The sequence below is a fragment of the Erinaceus europaeus genome, chromosome 1, assembly GCF_950295315.1.
Source record: "Erinaceus europaeus chromosome 1, mEriEur2.1, whole genome shotgun sequence".
Lineage (NCBI taxonomy): Eukaryota > Metazoa > Chordata > Mammalia > Eulipotyphla > Erinaceidae > Erinaceus > Erinaceus europaeus.
In genome coordinates this window covers 60,686,135-60,702,751 of record NC_080162.1, presented here as the reverse complement: position 1 = coordinate 60,702,751, position 16,617 = coordinate 60,686,135, and the positions used below count along the sequence as shown (strand labels likewise).

Below are 16,617 nucleotides of genomic sequence, written 5' to 3'. Positions count from 1 at the left end.
TGGGTTTGTTATATAAGAGTTGAATTTATTTAACTGCTGTCTGAAAGAACCTAAGTGATTCCATAGGTTTAATGAAGCCAGGAGAAGGGATAACTGATGATGTCAGGTCTTAGAAAAGGCAGAATAGGGTGAAATACAAAGGCTGGGAGAGGGTTGAGTCCAACGAGTCTCAGCAGGACAAGGGTTTTTGATAGACTAGAGAAGTTTGAGGCTGGGCAAATAAGAAAGTGATTATGCAAAAGACTTTCATGCCTGAATTCTGCAATCAGGTTCAATCCCTAGCACCACCATGAGCCAGAGATAAAGCAGTGCTCTAGTCTTTTTCTTTCTCTCTCTCTCTGATTAAAATAAATAAACATATTTTTAAAAGAATGAAGTCTGGAAATCCAAGGAATGGCTTTGAGGTACAGAAACCCATCAACACAGAGTTGAAGTGAACAAAACTAAACACCTACCTCTGTGAAGGATGCTGAAAACATGTTATTACCAGTAAGAGACTCAACTTCAATGAGCATTTGTGAAGTTTGGTTTTCTTATTACATAAGTGGAATAGCTTTGATAAACAAGGAAAGCTGAAGGGATTACAGCTTTCTTCTGTGAAAGCAGAAGAGTACTTATATAGGGAAATTTTAATCTGAATCCTAAAAAGTAATGAGTTAAAGCAAGAGTTTTATTAAAATAAGTAAATATCTCAGGAGCTGGGCGGTAGCTCAGCGGGTTAAGCGCACATAATGCAAAGCACAAGGACCGGTGTAAGGATCCTGGTTTGAGCCCCCAGTTCCTCATCTACAGGAGGGTCGCTTCGCAAGCAGTGAAGCAGGTCTGCAGGTGTCTATCTTTCTCTCCTCCTCTCTGTCTTCCTCTACTCTCTCGATTTCTCTCTGTCCTATCCAACAACAACAGCTATGACAGTAATAACAACTACGACAAGTGCAACAACAAGGACAACAAAATGGGAAAAATGGCCTCCAGGAGCAGTGGATTTGTAGTGCAGGCACCGAGCCCCAGCAATAACACTGGAGGCAATAAATAAATAAATATCTCACTTTTTAGAAATTCATCTAGCTTGTCAAGATTGCTGTTGCACTTGTTTCTCTTAATTGTCTTCTATTTTATCCTTGTACTACAAATGATAGGGGAAAAAGAAGAAGAAGAAGAAAAAAAATGTCCAGAGAGAACACTGACCGATTAGTGACTGAATTGGGTGCCATATTTTGCCTTCTTAACTTCTGGCATTATTTTAACTGAATCTACTCTTGTCCTTTTGTAGCAAAATCCATTTACTTACCATCTGACTCTTGATTATGGTACTTCTGTCAACTTTACAAAAGGGAAAATTTGTAACTGATAATTAACTATTGTAGTTACTCTTCATTCCCTGTAATTAAGAGATTGGCAGCTTGTAGCATGCACACCCACAGTGGCAGGCGACCAGAAGTAATATATCATACATCTCCTGAACCCTGCCCCAGCACTTAACTCCTCTGATGTAATCACATTCACTCTTCATCTGAAAGCTTGAGAGATGGTGATAGGCTGATGACTTACTGAGATCCTAATGATAAAAATATTTTTCAAACATCACATTCATTTTGTTCTGTTATGTAATAAATTCCCTGTGATTCATTTCAACAAAGAAAAGAGAAGTAGACTAGAGATTAAACCTATCATTTGGGAAAGGTTACTATCCACTGAGTTAAAAATACAGTACTTTGTGCTAGTCACAATTCTATGAGGTTTTATAATACCCTTATTTTACAAATGAGCATGTAAAGACATCAAGAAGTTAAGTGTCTTGACAATGGTCACACTAATCTTGGAGTAATTTGAATCAAGTCTTATGTTGTACAATGGAGTATTATGTGTTTCATTGAAGTTAAAACTAATCAAGTGTATAGCTACTTGTTTGTTTTTGTTTCGTCATTATTATTTTGCCTCTGGAGCTTCATTGGGGCTTTATGTCGGCATGATTTCATTGCTCCTGCTTTGTTTTCAGATAGAGGGCCAAAGACTTTTAGAAGGAGGACAGACACCATAGCTCTGCTTCACTGCTTATGAGTTTCCCCATTTGCACAGGTCCCATGTGGTGGCTAGGGACTTGAACCTGGGCCCTCATCATGGTAGAATATGTGTTCTGCCAGTGGAGCAGTCTGTGAGATCCCCCCAACTGCTTGTGTTTTCATCCTCTGCCTAGACCAAGGTACAGAACATTTCTATCCTCTGGAAGATTACCTCATTCCCCTTCCTAGTTGGTTCCTGCTATCCTTGGGATTTGAAAAAGGTCATGTGTTTTGAGGAATAATTGCTAACTTTTAAAGAGGCTTTGCCAGTGCTTCTCTTGTTTTCACTGTAAAGCCCTTTATATATAAATTATGACTTTTTTTGTATTCGATGTCTCTTATCCTTAAGATAAAGAGAATCATTGCCTAAAGATAACTTTAAAACTTTACTTTTAAAACAGTATTTTAAAAAGTAAATATAAGCATTAACTGGGTGATTTTCTACTTACTTAGTGTTTACTGAACACCTGCCATGTGCTATCCATTTATGCTAGAGTAGAAAGATAACATAGAGATGCATTTAACTCTAAAATGAGATAGTTGACTTTGAAATACTGAGCGACTAACTAGAGAAAAAGCCCCTAGCTCTGCTGAATTAGGGAAGCTTTTACAGAAAAGAAGAAATAACACTTAAAGTCATTTTATCAGGAGATTGAAGGGTGAGTTTGAGGGGCTGGGCCCTTTGCACTCAGATGAGGAAATAACTGAGTGAAGTGGAAATGCAAGAGGATGGATGCACACTTCTATTCAGTTAAGAACTATAGTCACTCAGCACTATTTGAATGAAGAGTGGGAAGATGATGGGAAATGGTGCAGGACAGTTTATCAAAGGCTTCTAGATTTCATCAGGTGAGCCTTGTGTGCGTTGAGCTAATTTTGTATAGAGGAGGGATAATCAGCTCATCTTCTATCAGTGTTTATGAGGCATATTTTATGAAGAGGGTGAACTTTAGCTTTAACAAGGCCACTTTCTGTCATGCTTGAGGTTATTAAGGCAAAGTGCACAAGATGATATATTTAGTAAAGAGTAAAACTAGGTTTAATCCTAGTCTAGCATCCTGGTTCAGACTCTGCGATGAAGCACTCCACTGTAAAAGGATTTGAGGCATCTGAGGTGGGAAGAAGAGCAGCCGGGGATGAATAAAAGAGCAGAGGAATTTGAGAGACTTCTAGGTGTGCTACTTTACACTAGAAGATGGAAGGCTTCAAATTGGTTTTTGGTAAATTTCTTTGTGTTAAAATTTCTTTTGATGGCTGTGATATGTCTTGTTTAAGCTGCCATTATTATTAATTCACAGAGAAAAAAAAAGTGGAATGTTGATCCAGTTTTAAAAAAAACAAGTTGCATATCAGCCAGTGAGTGCATGAGCAGTTTTGGAGACTTTCACAGTGATTTTTAAGGTAAGTTCAGTTAAAAACTTTCAGACAATGGCTAGTATTATTCCAAGTAAACCATAATCAATTTTTTGAAAATTTAATAAGCAGTTGAACATAACCTTAAAAACACTGTGAGAGTCTTAAACTATTGCTTGCTGGCTAGACTGTGCTGCTATTCCAAAGCCTAAAACTAGTCAGAAATCCCTGAATGTGGGTCTTCAGTAAAGGTTTACCCTCATGTGTTAAGAAGTAGTATCACTCCATTTCAGAAGCAGTAGAACTTAGTTTAACAGAGGTTCAGTAAGTATGTGTAAGGGTCAAAATTGGATTATTACCCCAAAGTCTACCACAACACACTGCTTCCATGGGAGGAGGAAACTTGGCCATTTGCTTCTTTTGTGAGGAAGTTTGGCTACTCTAGTCACAGTTAATGAAAAAACTAACTTTTCACTGGTATTACTTTTATTGTAAACCACGGCAACAGACCAGCTGGGCAGTAGTAAAAGCAGCACAGTCACCGTCATCAGCAGACTCTTTTTTATTTATTTATTTATTTTATTTATTTTTTTTTAATTAATTTATTTTTTTTATTTAAGAAAGGATTAATTAACAAAACCATAGGGTAGGAGGGGTACAACTCCACACAATTCCCACCGCCCAATCTCCATATCCCACCCCCTCCCCCGATAGCTTTCCCATTCTCTATCCCTCTGGGAGCATGGACCCAGGGTCATTGAGGGTTGCAGAAGGTAGAAGGTCTGGCTTCTGTAATTGCTTCCTCGCTGAACATGGGCTTGACTGGTCGGTCCATACTCCCAGTAGCAGACTCTTTTAATATGAGTTTTTTTTTTTTTAAGATTTTATGTATTGATTCATTAGAAATGATAGGAGAGAGAGAAAGAACCAGACATCACTCTGGTACATGTGCTGCCGGGGATTGAACTTAGGACCTCATGCTTGAGAGTTCAATGCCTTATCCACTGTGCCACCTCCCAGACCACTGAATATGAGTTCTTATTTACCCCTGATTTATTTATTTAAGGAGCAAACAAGACCAGAGCACTGTCTGACATACATGGTGCTAGGGATCAAACCTACAGCCTCGTGCATGTTAAGCCCTGCACTCTACCCAGGTCACTGATTTCTAATAGTTGATGCTTCTCTATGTATGAGAATGCTATTATTTTATTTTTTATTCTATTTTTCTAAAGATTTATTAATTTTTTTATAAAATAGAAGCACTGACAAGACCATATAGGATAAGAGGGGTACAGCTCCATACAATTCCCACCACCAGAACGCCATATCCCATCTCCTCCCTTGATAGCTTTCCTATTCTTTAACCCTCTGGGAGTATGGACCCAGGGTCACTATGGGGTGCAGAAGGTGGAAGGTCTGGCTTCTGTAATTGCTTCCCCACTGGTTCCACTCGTGACATCATCTCCCCAGACAATAACTTGGGTCCACTTGCGTATCAGATGTCAGGCCCAGGCAAAAACTAGTAAAGTCATGGGCCCCTTGGAATATACCTAAAATCTACCTACTAGCTATTTCCAAAATGGAGACCCCAAAACTTAATCTGTAATATTCTTAGGTTTAGGGTCATGATTAGTCAACAATTTGTTTGGCTTTATATGTTAACTCTTTTTTTAGCCACTGGGTTCCAGATGCTACCATGATGCCAAGATTTATTTATTTTTGAGAAAGAGGGAGAGATCAAAGCCCTGCTCAGCTCTGGGACAGGTGGAGCCAGGGAGGAATCCTATGGTCTCAGCCTTGAAAACCCAGTGCTCAACTGCTAAGCTGTCTCCGCAGCCCAGGAATATGTGCATATTAGACTTTAATGAATATTAGCACTATAAAACATGAGAGATAATCTGGTCTGTCAACCTTGAAGATTGGATGTTTAGTTCAGGACATCTAATTCCTTTGTGAGAACAAGAGCTAAGATCTATCTTTTTCTCCATGTTGACTAGTCTATTTGTATGTCTGTTATTCATGAATTAGAGCTGGTGGAGCCATAGGATTTGGAACATTCTTTTTAGTATCATAGATTTATTTAGGGAATTAAAAGAACCTTTTGGTATTAGAAGAGAAAGGTTTATTTATTGCAACTAATCTGTTGATTGTTTTTAATAATGCTCTTGAAAACTTGGTAGAGCATTTTTAAATTGCAGAAGAACATGATATTGGGAAGCTTACTGGTTTCTTTTGTGGCAGTAGTAAGGCAAATCTAAGAAAATGATTTCAATCATGTAGTATATAGAGACTAAATAAAATGATGTTTATTTTTATTCTTCTTTCAACTTTATTGGGGGATTAATGGTTTACAGCTGAAAGTAAAATACAATAGTTCGTACATGCATAACATTTCCCAGTTTTCCACATAACAGTTCAACCGACTAGCTTCTCTGCTACCTGTGTTCTAGGACCTGAACCCTCCCTCCCACCCCAGAGTCTTTTACTTTGGTGCAGTACAACAACTACAGTCCAAGTTCTGCTTATTTTCCCTTCTGATCTTGTTTTTACAACTTCTGCCTGAAAGTGAGATCCCATATTCTTCTTTCTGTGTCTGACTTATCTCACTTCAAGCTTCATCGAAGATGGGGTGAAGAAAGTGAAATCACCACTTTTAAAAGCTGAGTAGAATTCCATTGTGTTTATATAACCACAGTTAAGCCACTCATCGGTTGGTGGACACCTGGGTAGCTTCCAGGATTTGGCTATTAGAAATTGTACTGCTATGAACATAGGTATATACAAGTCTTTTTAGATGGGTATATTTGGTTCCTTAGGATATATCCCTAGGAGAGGAATTGCAGGGTCATAGGGTAGGTCCACTTCTAGCCTTCTGAGAGTTCTCAAGACTGCTCTCCACATGAAGTTGGACCAATTTACATTCCCACCAGCAGTGCAGGAGGGTTCCTTTGTCCTTCTCCAGCATTTGTTGCTGCTATCTTCTCTGATGTATGACATTCTCACCATCTCATTGTTGTCTTTATTTATATTTCTCTAACAATCAGTGACTTGGAGCATTGTTTCATGTTTGTTGGCCCTTTGGATGTGGTGAATTTTCTGTTCATATCTTCTCCCCATTTTTGGATGGGGTCATTTGTTTTCTTTTTTTTTTTAAATAATTTATTTCTTTACTGGGGAATTAATGTTTTACATTCAACAGTAAATATAATAGTTTGTACATGCATAACATTCCCCAGATTCCCATTTAACAATACAATCCCCACTATGTCATTCATCATCTTTCATGGACCTGTATTCTCCCCACCCACCCACCCACTCCAGAGTCTTTTACTTTGGTGTAATACTCCAATTCCATGTCAGGTTCGACTTGTGTTTTCTTTTCTAATCTTGTTTTTCAACTTCGGCCTGAGAGTGAGATCATCCCGTATTCATCCTTCTGTTTCTGACTTATTTCACTCAACATGATTTTTTCAAGGTCCATCCAAGATCGGCTGAAAACGGTGAAGTCACCATTTTTTACAGCTGAGTAGTATTCCATTGTGTATATATACCACAACTTGCTCAGCCACTCATCTGTTGTTGGACACCTGGGTTGCTTCCAGGTTTTGGCTATTACAAATTGTGCTGCCAAGAACATATGTGTACACAAATCTTTTTGGATGGATGTGTTGGGTTCCTTAGGATATATCCCCAGGAAAGGAATTGCAGGGTCATAGGGTAGGTCTATTTCTAGCCTTCTGAGAGTTCTCCAGACTGTTCTCCACAGAGGTTGGACCAATTGACTTTCCCACCAGCAGTGCAGGAGGGTTCCTTTGACCCCACACCCTCTCCAGCATTTGCTGCTGTTACCTTTTCTGTGGTGTGACATTCTCACAGGAGTGAAGTGATAGCTCATTGTTGTCTTTATTTGCATTTCTCTGACAGTCAGAGACTTGGAGCATTTTTTTCATGTGTTTCTCGGCCTTTTGGATCTCTTCTGTGGTGAATATTTTGTCCAAGTCCTCCCCCCATTTTTGGATGGGGTTATTTGTTGTCTTGTTGTTGAGTCTGGCAAGCTCTTTATATATGTTGGTTATTAAACTCTTATCTGATGTATGGCATGTAAAGATCTTCTCCCATTCTGTGAGGGGTCTCTTGGTTTGGGTAGTTGTTTCTTTTGCTGTGCAGAAGCTTTTTAATTTGATGTAGTCCCATAGGTTTATACTTGCCTTAGTCTTCCTTGTAATTGGATTCGTTTCATTGAAAATGTCTTTAAAATTTATGCAGAAAAAAGTTCTGCCAATATTTTCCTCTAAGTATCTGATAGTTTGTGGTCTAACATCCAAGTCCTTGATCAACTTGGAATTTACTTTTGTATTTGGTGAAATACAGTGGTTCAGTTTCATTCTTCTGCATGTTTGAACCCATTGTTTCCAACACCATTTGTTGAAGAGACTGTGCTTTCCCCATGTAATAGTCTGGGCCCCTTTGTCAAAGATTAGATGTCCATACGTGTGGGGCCTCATTTCTGGGCTCTCAATTCTATTCCACTGGTCAGTGTGTCTATTCATGTTCCAGTACCAAGCAGTTTTGATGACAATGGCCCTATAATACAGTTTGAGATCTGGGAGTGTGATGCCTCCGGTTCTGTTCTTTTTTCTCAAGACTGTTTTGGCAATTCTAGGTCTTTTCTGGTTCCAGATAAACATTTGTAGCATTTGTTCTATTCTCCTCAAAAATGTGCTTGGGATCTTGATGGGGATAGCATTAAATTTGTAGATGGCTCTGGGTAATATATTCATTTTGATGATGTTAATTCTTCCAACCCATGAACATGGAATATCTTTCTACTTCTTTGTGTCTTTTACAGTTTCTTTGAGTAGTGACTCATGATTTTCAGTATACAAGTCTTTCACTTCTTTGGTTAGGTTTACTCCTAGATATTTTATTGTTTTTGTTGCTATAGAAAAAGGAACTGATTTCAATTTCTTCTTAGTGTTTGCATAGAGGAATGCCACTGACTTTTGAATGTTAATTTTATAGCCTGACACATTACTGTATTGCCTGATGATTTCCAAAAGCTTCTTGCTGGATTCTTTAGGTTTTTCCATGTATACTATCATGTCATCTGCAGATAAGGAGAGTTTGACTTCTTCTCTTCCAATCTGTATGCCTTTAATTCCTTGCTCCTGCCTGATTGCTATGGCAAGAACTGCCAACACTATGTTGAATAGTAATGGTGATAGTGGGCAGCCCTGTCTGGTACCTGATCTGAGGGGAAATGCTTCCAGTTTTTCACCATTGAGTATGATGTTGGCTGTAGGTTTGCTATATATAGACTCCACTATCTTCAGGAATTTTCCATCTATTCCCCTTTTTTGTAGTGTTTTGATCATAAAGGGATGTTGTATTTTGTCAAAGGCTTTCTCTGCATCAATTGATATGACCATGTGGTTTTTGGTCTTGCTTTTGTTGATGTGGTGGATCACATTGATTGATTTACGTATATTAAACCAACCTTGCATGTCTGGGATAAACCCCACTTGGTCATGATGAACAATCTTTTTGATATACTGCTTTATCCGGTTGGCTAGAATTTTGTTCAATATTTTTGCATCTATGTTCATCAGAGATATTGGTCTGTAGTTTTCTTTTTTGGTTGTGTCCCTGTCTGCTTTTGGTATCAGGGTGATGTTGGCTTCATAGAAGCTGGCAGGGAGTATTCCAGTGTCTTCAATCTTCTGGAAGACTTTTAAAAGTGGAGGTATTAGTTCTTCTTTGAAGGTTTTGTAGAATTCATTTGTAAAACCATCTGGTCCAGGACTTTTATTTTTGGGAAGATTTTTGATAACTGTTTCAATTTCATTAGCTGTGATGGGCCTGTTCATGTTATCCACTTCCTCTTTACTTAGTTTTGGAAGTTGGTAGGTATCTAGGAAATCATCCATTTCTTCCAGGTTCTCTAGCTTGGTGGCATATAGTTGTTCATAGAAGCCTCACATGTTATGTTGAATTTCTGCATTGTCAGTTGTGATATCTCCTCTTTCATTTACTATCCGACTTATTTGGGTCTTCTCCCTTTTTTGTTTTGTGAGTCTGGCTAAAGGCTTGTTGATTTTGTTTACTCTTTCGAAGAACCAACATTTACTTTTGTTGATCTTTTGTATGGTTTTCCTATTCTCAATGTTATTTATTTCTGCCCTAACTTTAGTGATTTCTGTCCCTCTGGTTGCTTTAGTGTTCCTTTGTTGTTCTTCTTCTAGGTCTTTAAGATGTGCAATCAGGCTGTTTATTTGTGCCTTTTCTTGTTTCCTAATGTGTGCTTGTATAGCTATGAACTTCCCTCTTAGGACTGCTTTAGCTGTGTCCCAAATATTTTGATAGCTTGTGTCTTCATTTTCATTGAACTCTCGAAACATTTTGATTTCTTCCTTGATTTCCTCTTTGACCCAGAAGTTGTTAAGAAGTGTACAGTTGAGCTTCCACATTTTGGGACTGTTACTAATCTTTTGTTGATTGTTAAGTGTTAGTTTAATTCCACTGTGGTCTGAGAAGATGCTTGGGATGATTTCAGTGCTCTTGAATTGGCTGATGCTGTCTTTGTGGCCTAACATATGGTCTATCCTTGAGAATGATCCATGGGGATTTGAGTAAAATGTGTATTCCAGTTTCTTGGGATGAATGACTCTGAAAATGTCCAATAGTTCTAGTTTATCTATCTCTTCATTTAGCTCCCTTATGTCTTTACTGATTTTCTTCCTGGATGATCTGTCAAGTTGAGATAGCGGGGTGTTGAAGTCCCCTACTATGATTATGTTACTATTAATAATATATTGCTGTAGCTCCTTCAGTAGAAGTTTGATGTATTTAGATGGCTTCTCCTTGGGTGCATAGATGTTAATAATTGTTAAGTCCTCTTGATTGACTGATCCTCTGAGCATTAAGTAGTGTCCATTCCCATCTTTTTAATCTTATCTATTTTAAAGTCTGTCATGTCAGATATGAGAATAGCTGCTCCTGCCCTTTTTTGTGGGCCATTGGCTTGTATGATAGTTTTCCATCCTTTCACTTTAAGTCTGTGTTTGTCTTGTTGAGTTAGGTGAGTTTCCTGTAGACAACATATTGTTGGGTTGTGTTTTCTGATCCATCTTCCTACTCTGTGTCTTTTAATAGGTGAATTCAGGCCATTGACATTTATTGATATCAAAGATTGAAGATATTTTAACACCATTCTTGTAGAGTTTTAGAGTGTTTTGATATATGTCCTATTTGTGGTGGTCTGGTTGTTTATAGGAGACCTTTCAGAACTTCTTTCAGGGCGGGCTTGGTCATGGTTGCTTCCTTCAACTGTTGCTTGTCTGAGAAGGTTTTGATGCTTCCATCTAGTCTGAATGACAGTCTAGCAGGATATAGTATTCTTGGCTGAAAGCCTTTCTCATTGAGCACTCGATAGATATCTTGCCATTCTCTTCTGGCCTGTAGTGTTTGTATGGAGAAGTCTGCTGCTCATCTTATGGGTTTTCCTTTGTAGGTGACTCTTTGTTTTTCTCTTGCAGCCTTGAGGATCCTTTCTTTATCCTTATTCCTTTCCATTCTAAGTATGACATGTCTTGGTGTCTTTAGGTCTGGGTTAATTCTGTTTGGGACCCTCTGGGCTTCTTGAATCTTTATGTCTTTGGTGTTGTCTAGACTAGAGAAATTTTCAGCTATTATGGCCTGGAGAATGCTTTCTTCCTCTCCTTCTCTTTCTTCCTCTGGTAAGCCAATAATGCGTATATTGTTTCTTTTGAAGTCATCCCATAGGACTCTGTTATTGTTTTCAGCATCTCTTAATCTCTTTTTGAGATCTCTTACTTCTTTTTTAGTTGTCTCTAATTCATCCTCAATATTGCTAATTCTGTCTTCAGCCTCATAGATTCTATTCTCTCTGCTCTCTACTGTTTTCTGGAGTTCATCTATTTTGTTGCCCTGCTCTGATACTGTTTTAGCTTGTTCAGCTAGTTGCCTTCTTAGCTCAGCGATTTCAGCTTTCAGCTCTCTAATAACCATGAGATAATTAGAATTTTCTTCCATATTCTCATTTGTTGTTCCTGCATTTCTGATTACAATTTTTTCAAATTCTTTACTCACTCCTGTTATTATTTCCTTAGCTAATGTTTGGATGTTGAACTCGTTGTTTTGTGCTTCACCCTCTGGAGGACTTTTAGCTGGACTCTTGTCCTGGTTCGAGTCTCCAATATTTTTTCTTGTTGTTTTAACCATTTTATATATTATGTTATGAGTTCCCTTTATCAGTACTTTTCAAATTATTGATCACTATTGCCTGGATTGACTTGTGTCTAAGTAATTTAATTAAAGGGTTCACAGTGGTGGAAGTTAACAGTTTTTTCAATCCCTGAGTTGGAGCTCAGTGGTGTAAAAGCCTCTTTTTTTTTCTTCCCTGTAGGCTATGGGAGCCTGAGGGCTTTTAAACTATCAGTAGGCTTCTTAGCTTAATCACTGACTCCTGACCAAGAGATAAAGCAGGGTGTGGCAGAGATAATCCAGTGGTTATGCAAAGAGACTTTCACAGCCCCTCAGCTATGCCACTGAGGTATAGGTCTTCTCCTGAGTTTCCCGGTTAGATCTCTGCCCCCTGGTGTCCCTCCCTGTCGCTGCTCCAGATTCTGAGGGTAGTAGCAATGGAGACTCAAAGTTGCACTTGGTGAGTCTCTGGGGAGTCCTCTCCTCCCTTCAGCTGTCCCCTTGTTGGTGGAGCAGACTGGAGGTGGTGTCTCCACTGATAAACTGTTGAACTGTTAGCAGTCACTTAATCTCTCCTTAGGCCCCTCTCTCCTCTCTGTCACCAGCTATGCGTGTTTGTACTCACGGGTGATTTACTGGGTTCCTGTGGTCATTCTAGTCCTGTCTTGTTTCGGTCCGGGTGGTCTCCTTTGGTATTCCTAGTTGATCCGGGAGAGGAGAGGAGAGGGGAGGAGAGGAGAGGAGAGAAAGTGGTCTGCTGCTCATAGCTCCGCCTCTGGAAGTCGAATCCTCATTTGTTTTCTTGTTGCTGAGTTTGGTGAGCTCTTTATATATTTGGTTATTAGCTTTTTATCTGATGTATGGTATGTAAAGATCTTCTCCCATTCTGTGGGAGGTCTCTGTGTGGTGGTTTCTTTTGCTGTGCAGAAGCTTTTTCAATTTGATGTAGTCCCATCGGTTTATTTTTGATTTAGTCTTCTTTGTAATTGGAATTGTTTCATTGAAGATGCCTTCAGAATTTAGACGGAAAAGAGTTCTGCCAATATTTTCCTTTAAGTATTTGAAAATTTCTGGTGTAACATCCAAGTTCTTAAGCCATTTGGAGTTTACTTTTTTTTTAATTTTATTTATTCCCTTTTGTTGCCTTTGTTGTTTTATTGTTGTAGTTATTATTGTTGTTGTCGTCGTTGTTGGATAGGACAGAGAGAAATGGAGAGAGGAGGGGAAGACAGAGAGGAGGAGAGAAAGATAGACACCTGCAGACCTGCTTCACCGCCTGTGAAGCGACTCCCCTGCAGGTGGGGAGCCGGGGTTCGATCTGGGGTCCTTATGCCGGTCCTTGTGCTTTGCGCCACCTGCGCTTAACCCGCTGCGCTACAGCCCGACTCCCTGGAGTTTACTTTTATGTTTGGTGAAATATAGTGGCATAATTTCATTATTCTGCATGTTTTGTCCCAATTTTTCAAACACCATTTGTTGAATAGACTCTTCTTCCCCCGTTTAATAGTCTGGGCACCTTTGCCAAAGATTAGATGTCAATAGGTGTAAATAGTTAAATAATTTCAATCCTATGTTTTAGCTGTCAACTTGAAGGAAGGAAATCTAAAGATAAATTTTAAAATACTTAGAAAAGTCCCCTAAAAGGAATGCACATAATTCTTTCTAGTATGGGATTTTAAAAATTAAGAAAAAAAATTCTTCCAAGTTTCTTGATTATGAAACTTACATTTCATAAGTTTAGAAGGAATAGAATATTAGTTTGTCACCAGGCAGTGGTGCATATACTTTACCTTATGTGAGGATTCTGGTTCAATCCCTTGGCTCCCACCTTCATGGGGAAGCTTCAGGAGGATTGGAGCATTGCTGCAGGTGTCTCTCTCTCTCTCTGTCTCTGCCCCCCCTTATTTTCCTTTGTCTGTATCATAAGAAAGAAAGAAAGAAAGAAAGAAAGAAAGAAAGAGAGAGAGAGAGGGAGGGAGGGGGAAAAAGTGCTGGGAAAAATAGCCGTTGATAGTGGTGGAGTCATCTTGCAAGTATCAAGCCCCAGTGATAACTCTGGTGAAAAAATAAATAAATAAATTTTAAAAGGCACTTATCAACTACAGCTACATATGACTCACTAACTCATATGGAGGACAAGCTACCTTGTTTTGGTTTATTTTTCTTTCCCCCCCAACTGGTTAACAGTAGACCATTGTGTGTAAGTGTGCTTATAGGTTTGCCGACTGAAATTTGACTGCTTTTCTTGTCTTGATGTCAAAGAAGCATCAAGTAGTTTTGTCTTAGAATTACTGAGCAGCCTGACTACAATCTTAGAATAAAATGAGGCTTAGATTATTTTATGTGACTTAGAATGGGCAACAGACAGACTGTTAGGTAAGATGGGATTATATTTATGATATTGAGCAGCTTAGAATATTTGATGTTTTTTCTAAAGTTGACTGCAGTGTATTTTTAGGTATGGGGGAAAGTAACTGTGCCTGGAATAGAAAATCCTTACTGCACCGAGACACAATGCTGGCAGCTGCAGCAGTCTATAGAGGTAAGGGATCTGACTTTTCCACTCTTGGCTCGCTAGGGCACCTTTTCCTTGTTGTGTTTATTAACCTCTTTTAAACAATATATTTATTATGAGAGAAAAAAGGATGAGAGAGTAGGGAGAGAAGACTACAGAACACTGCTCAGTTCTGGCTTAAGGTGGTGCTGGAGATTCATCCTGCGGCCTCTGGGACTTCAAGCATGCATGTTGTTTGCTCTAAAAGACCAGTTTCTCCAACCCTTGGTCTCACACATACAAGTCCAGTGTTTTACCCACCCACAGAGCTACCTTCCCAACTGTTCATCTGCTAGTTGTGTTTCTCCTAAAATTGCTAATGTGATTTCCTCCCTTCCTTCCATCCTTCCTACCTTCCTCTCTCCCTTTCTCTCCTTCCTTCCTTCCTCCTTCCTTCCTTCTGTCCTTTCCTTTCTTCCCTCTCTTCCCTCTTTTCTTTCTTTCTTTCTTTCTTTCTTTCTTTCTTTCTTTCTTTCTTTCTTTCTTTCTTTCTTTCTTTCTTTCTTTCTTTACCAGAGCACTACTCAGCTCTGGCTTATGGTGGTGTGGGGGCTTGAACCTGGGACTTGACAAAGCCTTGAGCATGAGAGTCTGTTTGCATAACTATTGTGCTATCTACCCCACCTCATGTGATTTTTCTATAAGGCATTATGAGATTTCTTGTTTTTATTCTAAAAACACAAATTCTTTAGCACCATATCCTTTTTTTTTTTTTTTGCCAGAGCACTGTTCAGCTCTGGCTTATGGTGGTGCAGGGGATTGAACCTAAGACTTCAGAGCCTCAGGTTTAAGAGTCTCTTTCCATAACCATTATGCTATCTCCCCTACCCTACCATTTCCTTTTTCAAAATAGACTTTAACTGTCAATTTCTTAATAGTGAAGCTATCATGTGTGGGGAAGTCTCAGACTTCTCTGAGTATATTAATATCCATTTCTCTTTGGGGATAGGACTTTCATTGAGAAGATTTTTTTTTCTACTTTTATTTTCAAACTTAAACCATTTTTTTATCTTTGTAGAAATGTACAAAAATGAAGATGGTTCAATACCTGCCACTTACCAGATCTATTACATGATAGGATGGAAATACCATGATTCACAGGTAACATAAGATAAACCACTTTTCTTAGTGAATTCTTATTTTTATTTACTTTTCATTTATTAAGTGGGGGACTAAAAAACTGCTTTAAGGAATTTAAGACCATGCACTTATCTATTTGTAATATCTTTAATCTTTATCATTTTCAGGCAAGACCAGCTGAAAGAGGTTCAGCAACTGCATCATTTGGAGAGCTAGGGAAAATAAATAATCTTATGTCTCAGGAGAAAAAGTCACAATAAATATTTTACATGGTGTTAATGGAGTCCATAATTTTTATCAGAGATGGGTAACTTTCACATATAAAAGTCCTTCTGAAGCAAGAAGCAATATAAAAGGTATTTGCTAACAGATTTCTGATACTTAGAACAACCTAATACTACATCTGTATTTAGTAACCAGTTCAGTTTCATGTCATTTCTGTTTTCATATGGACACTTTTACCTAGTGATTCTAGTGCCTTGTTTCAACTTTAGCCCAAAAGCAAGAAACAATTTCTCTAAAAAGTTACCAAATATGTTTACCAATATAAATTTCTTTAAAATAAAAAAATAGTAATTTAAGTTTTTTATAAAGTTATAAGTGTCCAGGGGTATAATTTTGGGGTATAACCCCAAAATTATATGTCCAGGGGTATAACCACTCACACATGGTTTCCTCCACCAGAGTTCCTGTGCCTCATTTCCTGAGGCACACTACAGTTCTATCTTGTTCTTTTAGTGCCATTTTTATCCACTAAAGAAAAATAATTCTAATATGGCCTGTACTGAAGACAGGTAGTTTTTGTTTTTTCTCTCCACACAATATATAAGGATAACATAAGAGTGTTTTAAGTTATTTGTCTGAATACTTGACATACACTTGTTTTCCTGGTTTAGAAATAATTTGAGGAGCCAACAGTGTTGCACCTGGTTAAGCTCCTGGTCCCCACCTGTAGGGGGGAGAACTTCATGAGTGGTGAAGCAGGGCTGCAGGAATCTCTCTTGTTTCTTTACCTCTCTATCTCTCCTTCCCCTCTCAGTTCCTCTCTGCCTATCCGATAATAAATAAATAGAATATTTAAAATAGGAAAACGGAAAAATTAATTTGAATATCATTGGCACAGTGAACACTGGTGAATTGTTAACAAACATATAATGCTTTGGAATCTATGGTGACTTAAAAAAAAATGTATTTCCTTCCAACAAATACATATGGAGGTCATGGTGTGCTCCTTCCAAGGAAAGATTGGGGGTGGGGGAGGGGGGGAGTTGGCTTCTACCTTTTTGCTTCATCTGGGGTCACTCACTGTAGGGAAATTCAGCTGTCATAATATGAAAGTATTCA

The 16,617-nt window shown here is 38.5% G+C and overlaps 1 protein-coding gene across 2 annotated transcripts in view; it reads left to right on the top strand.

Moving 5' to 3' along the window:
• NDUFAF5 (NADH:ubiquinone oxidoreductase complex assembly factor 5) overlaps positions 1-15,552 on the top strand; it is a 39,332-nt gene extending 23,780 nt beyond the window's left edge. Inside the window, exons 9-11 of one of the 2 annotated variants that reach the window (XR_009548548.1) lie at positions 3,359-3,461; positions 14,098-14,181; positions 15,212-15,261. Coding sequence is in view for 1 of the 2 variants with exons in the window: in XM_007526045.3 (XP_007526107.2) it covers positions 14,098-14,181; positions 15,212-15,294; positions 15,441-15,533 (260 nt within the window). In the remaining variant the exon portion in view is untranslated. Of the gene's footprint in view, positions 1-3,358; positions 3,462-14,097; positions 14,182-15,211; positions 15,295-15,440 lie in introns of those variants that run through there. The other variant, XM_007526045.3, reaches the window with a different exon arrangement.
• Positions 15,553-16,617: the final 1,065 nt, after the last annotated feature.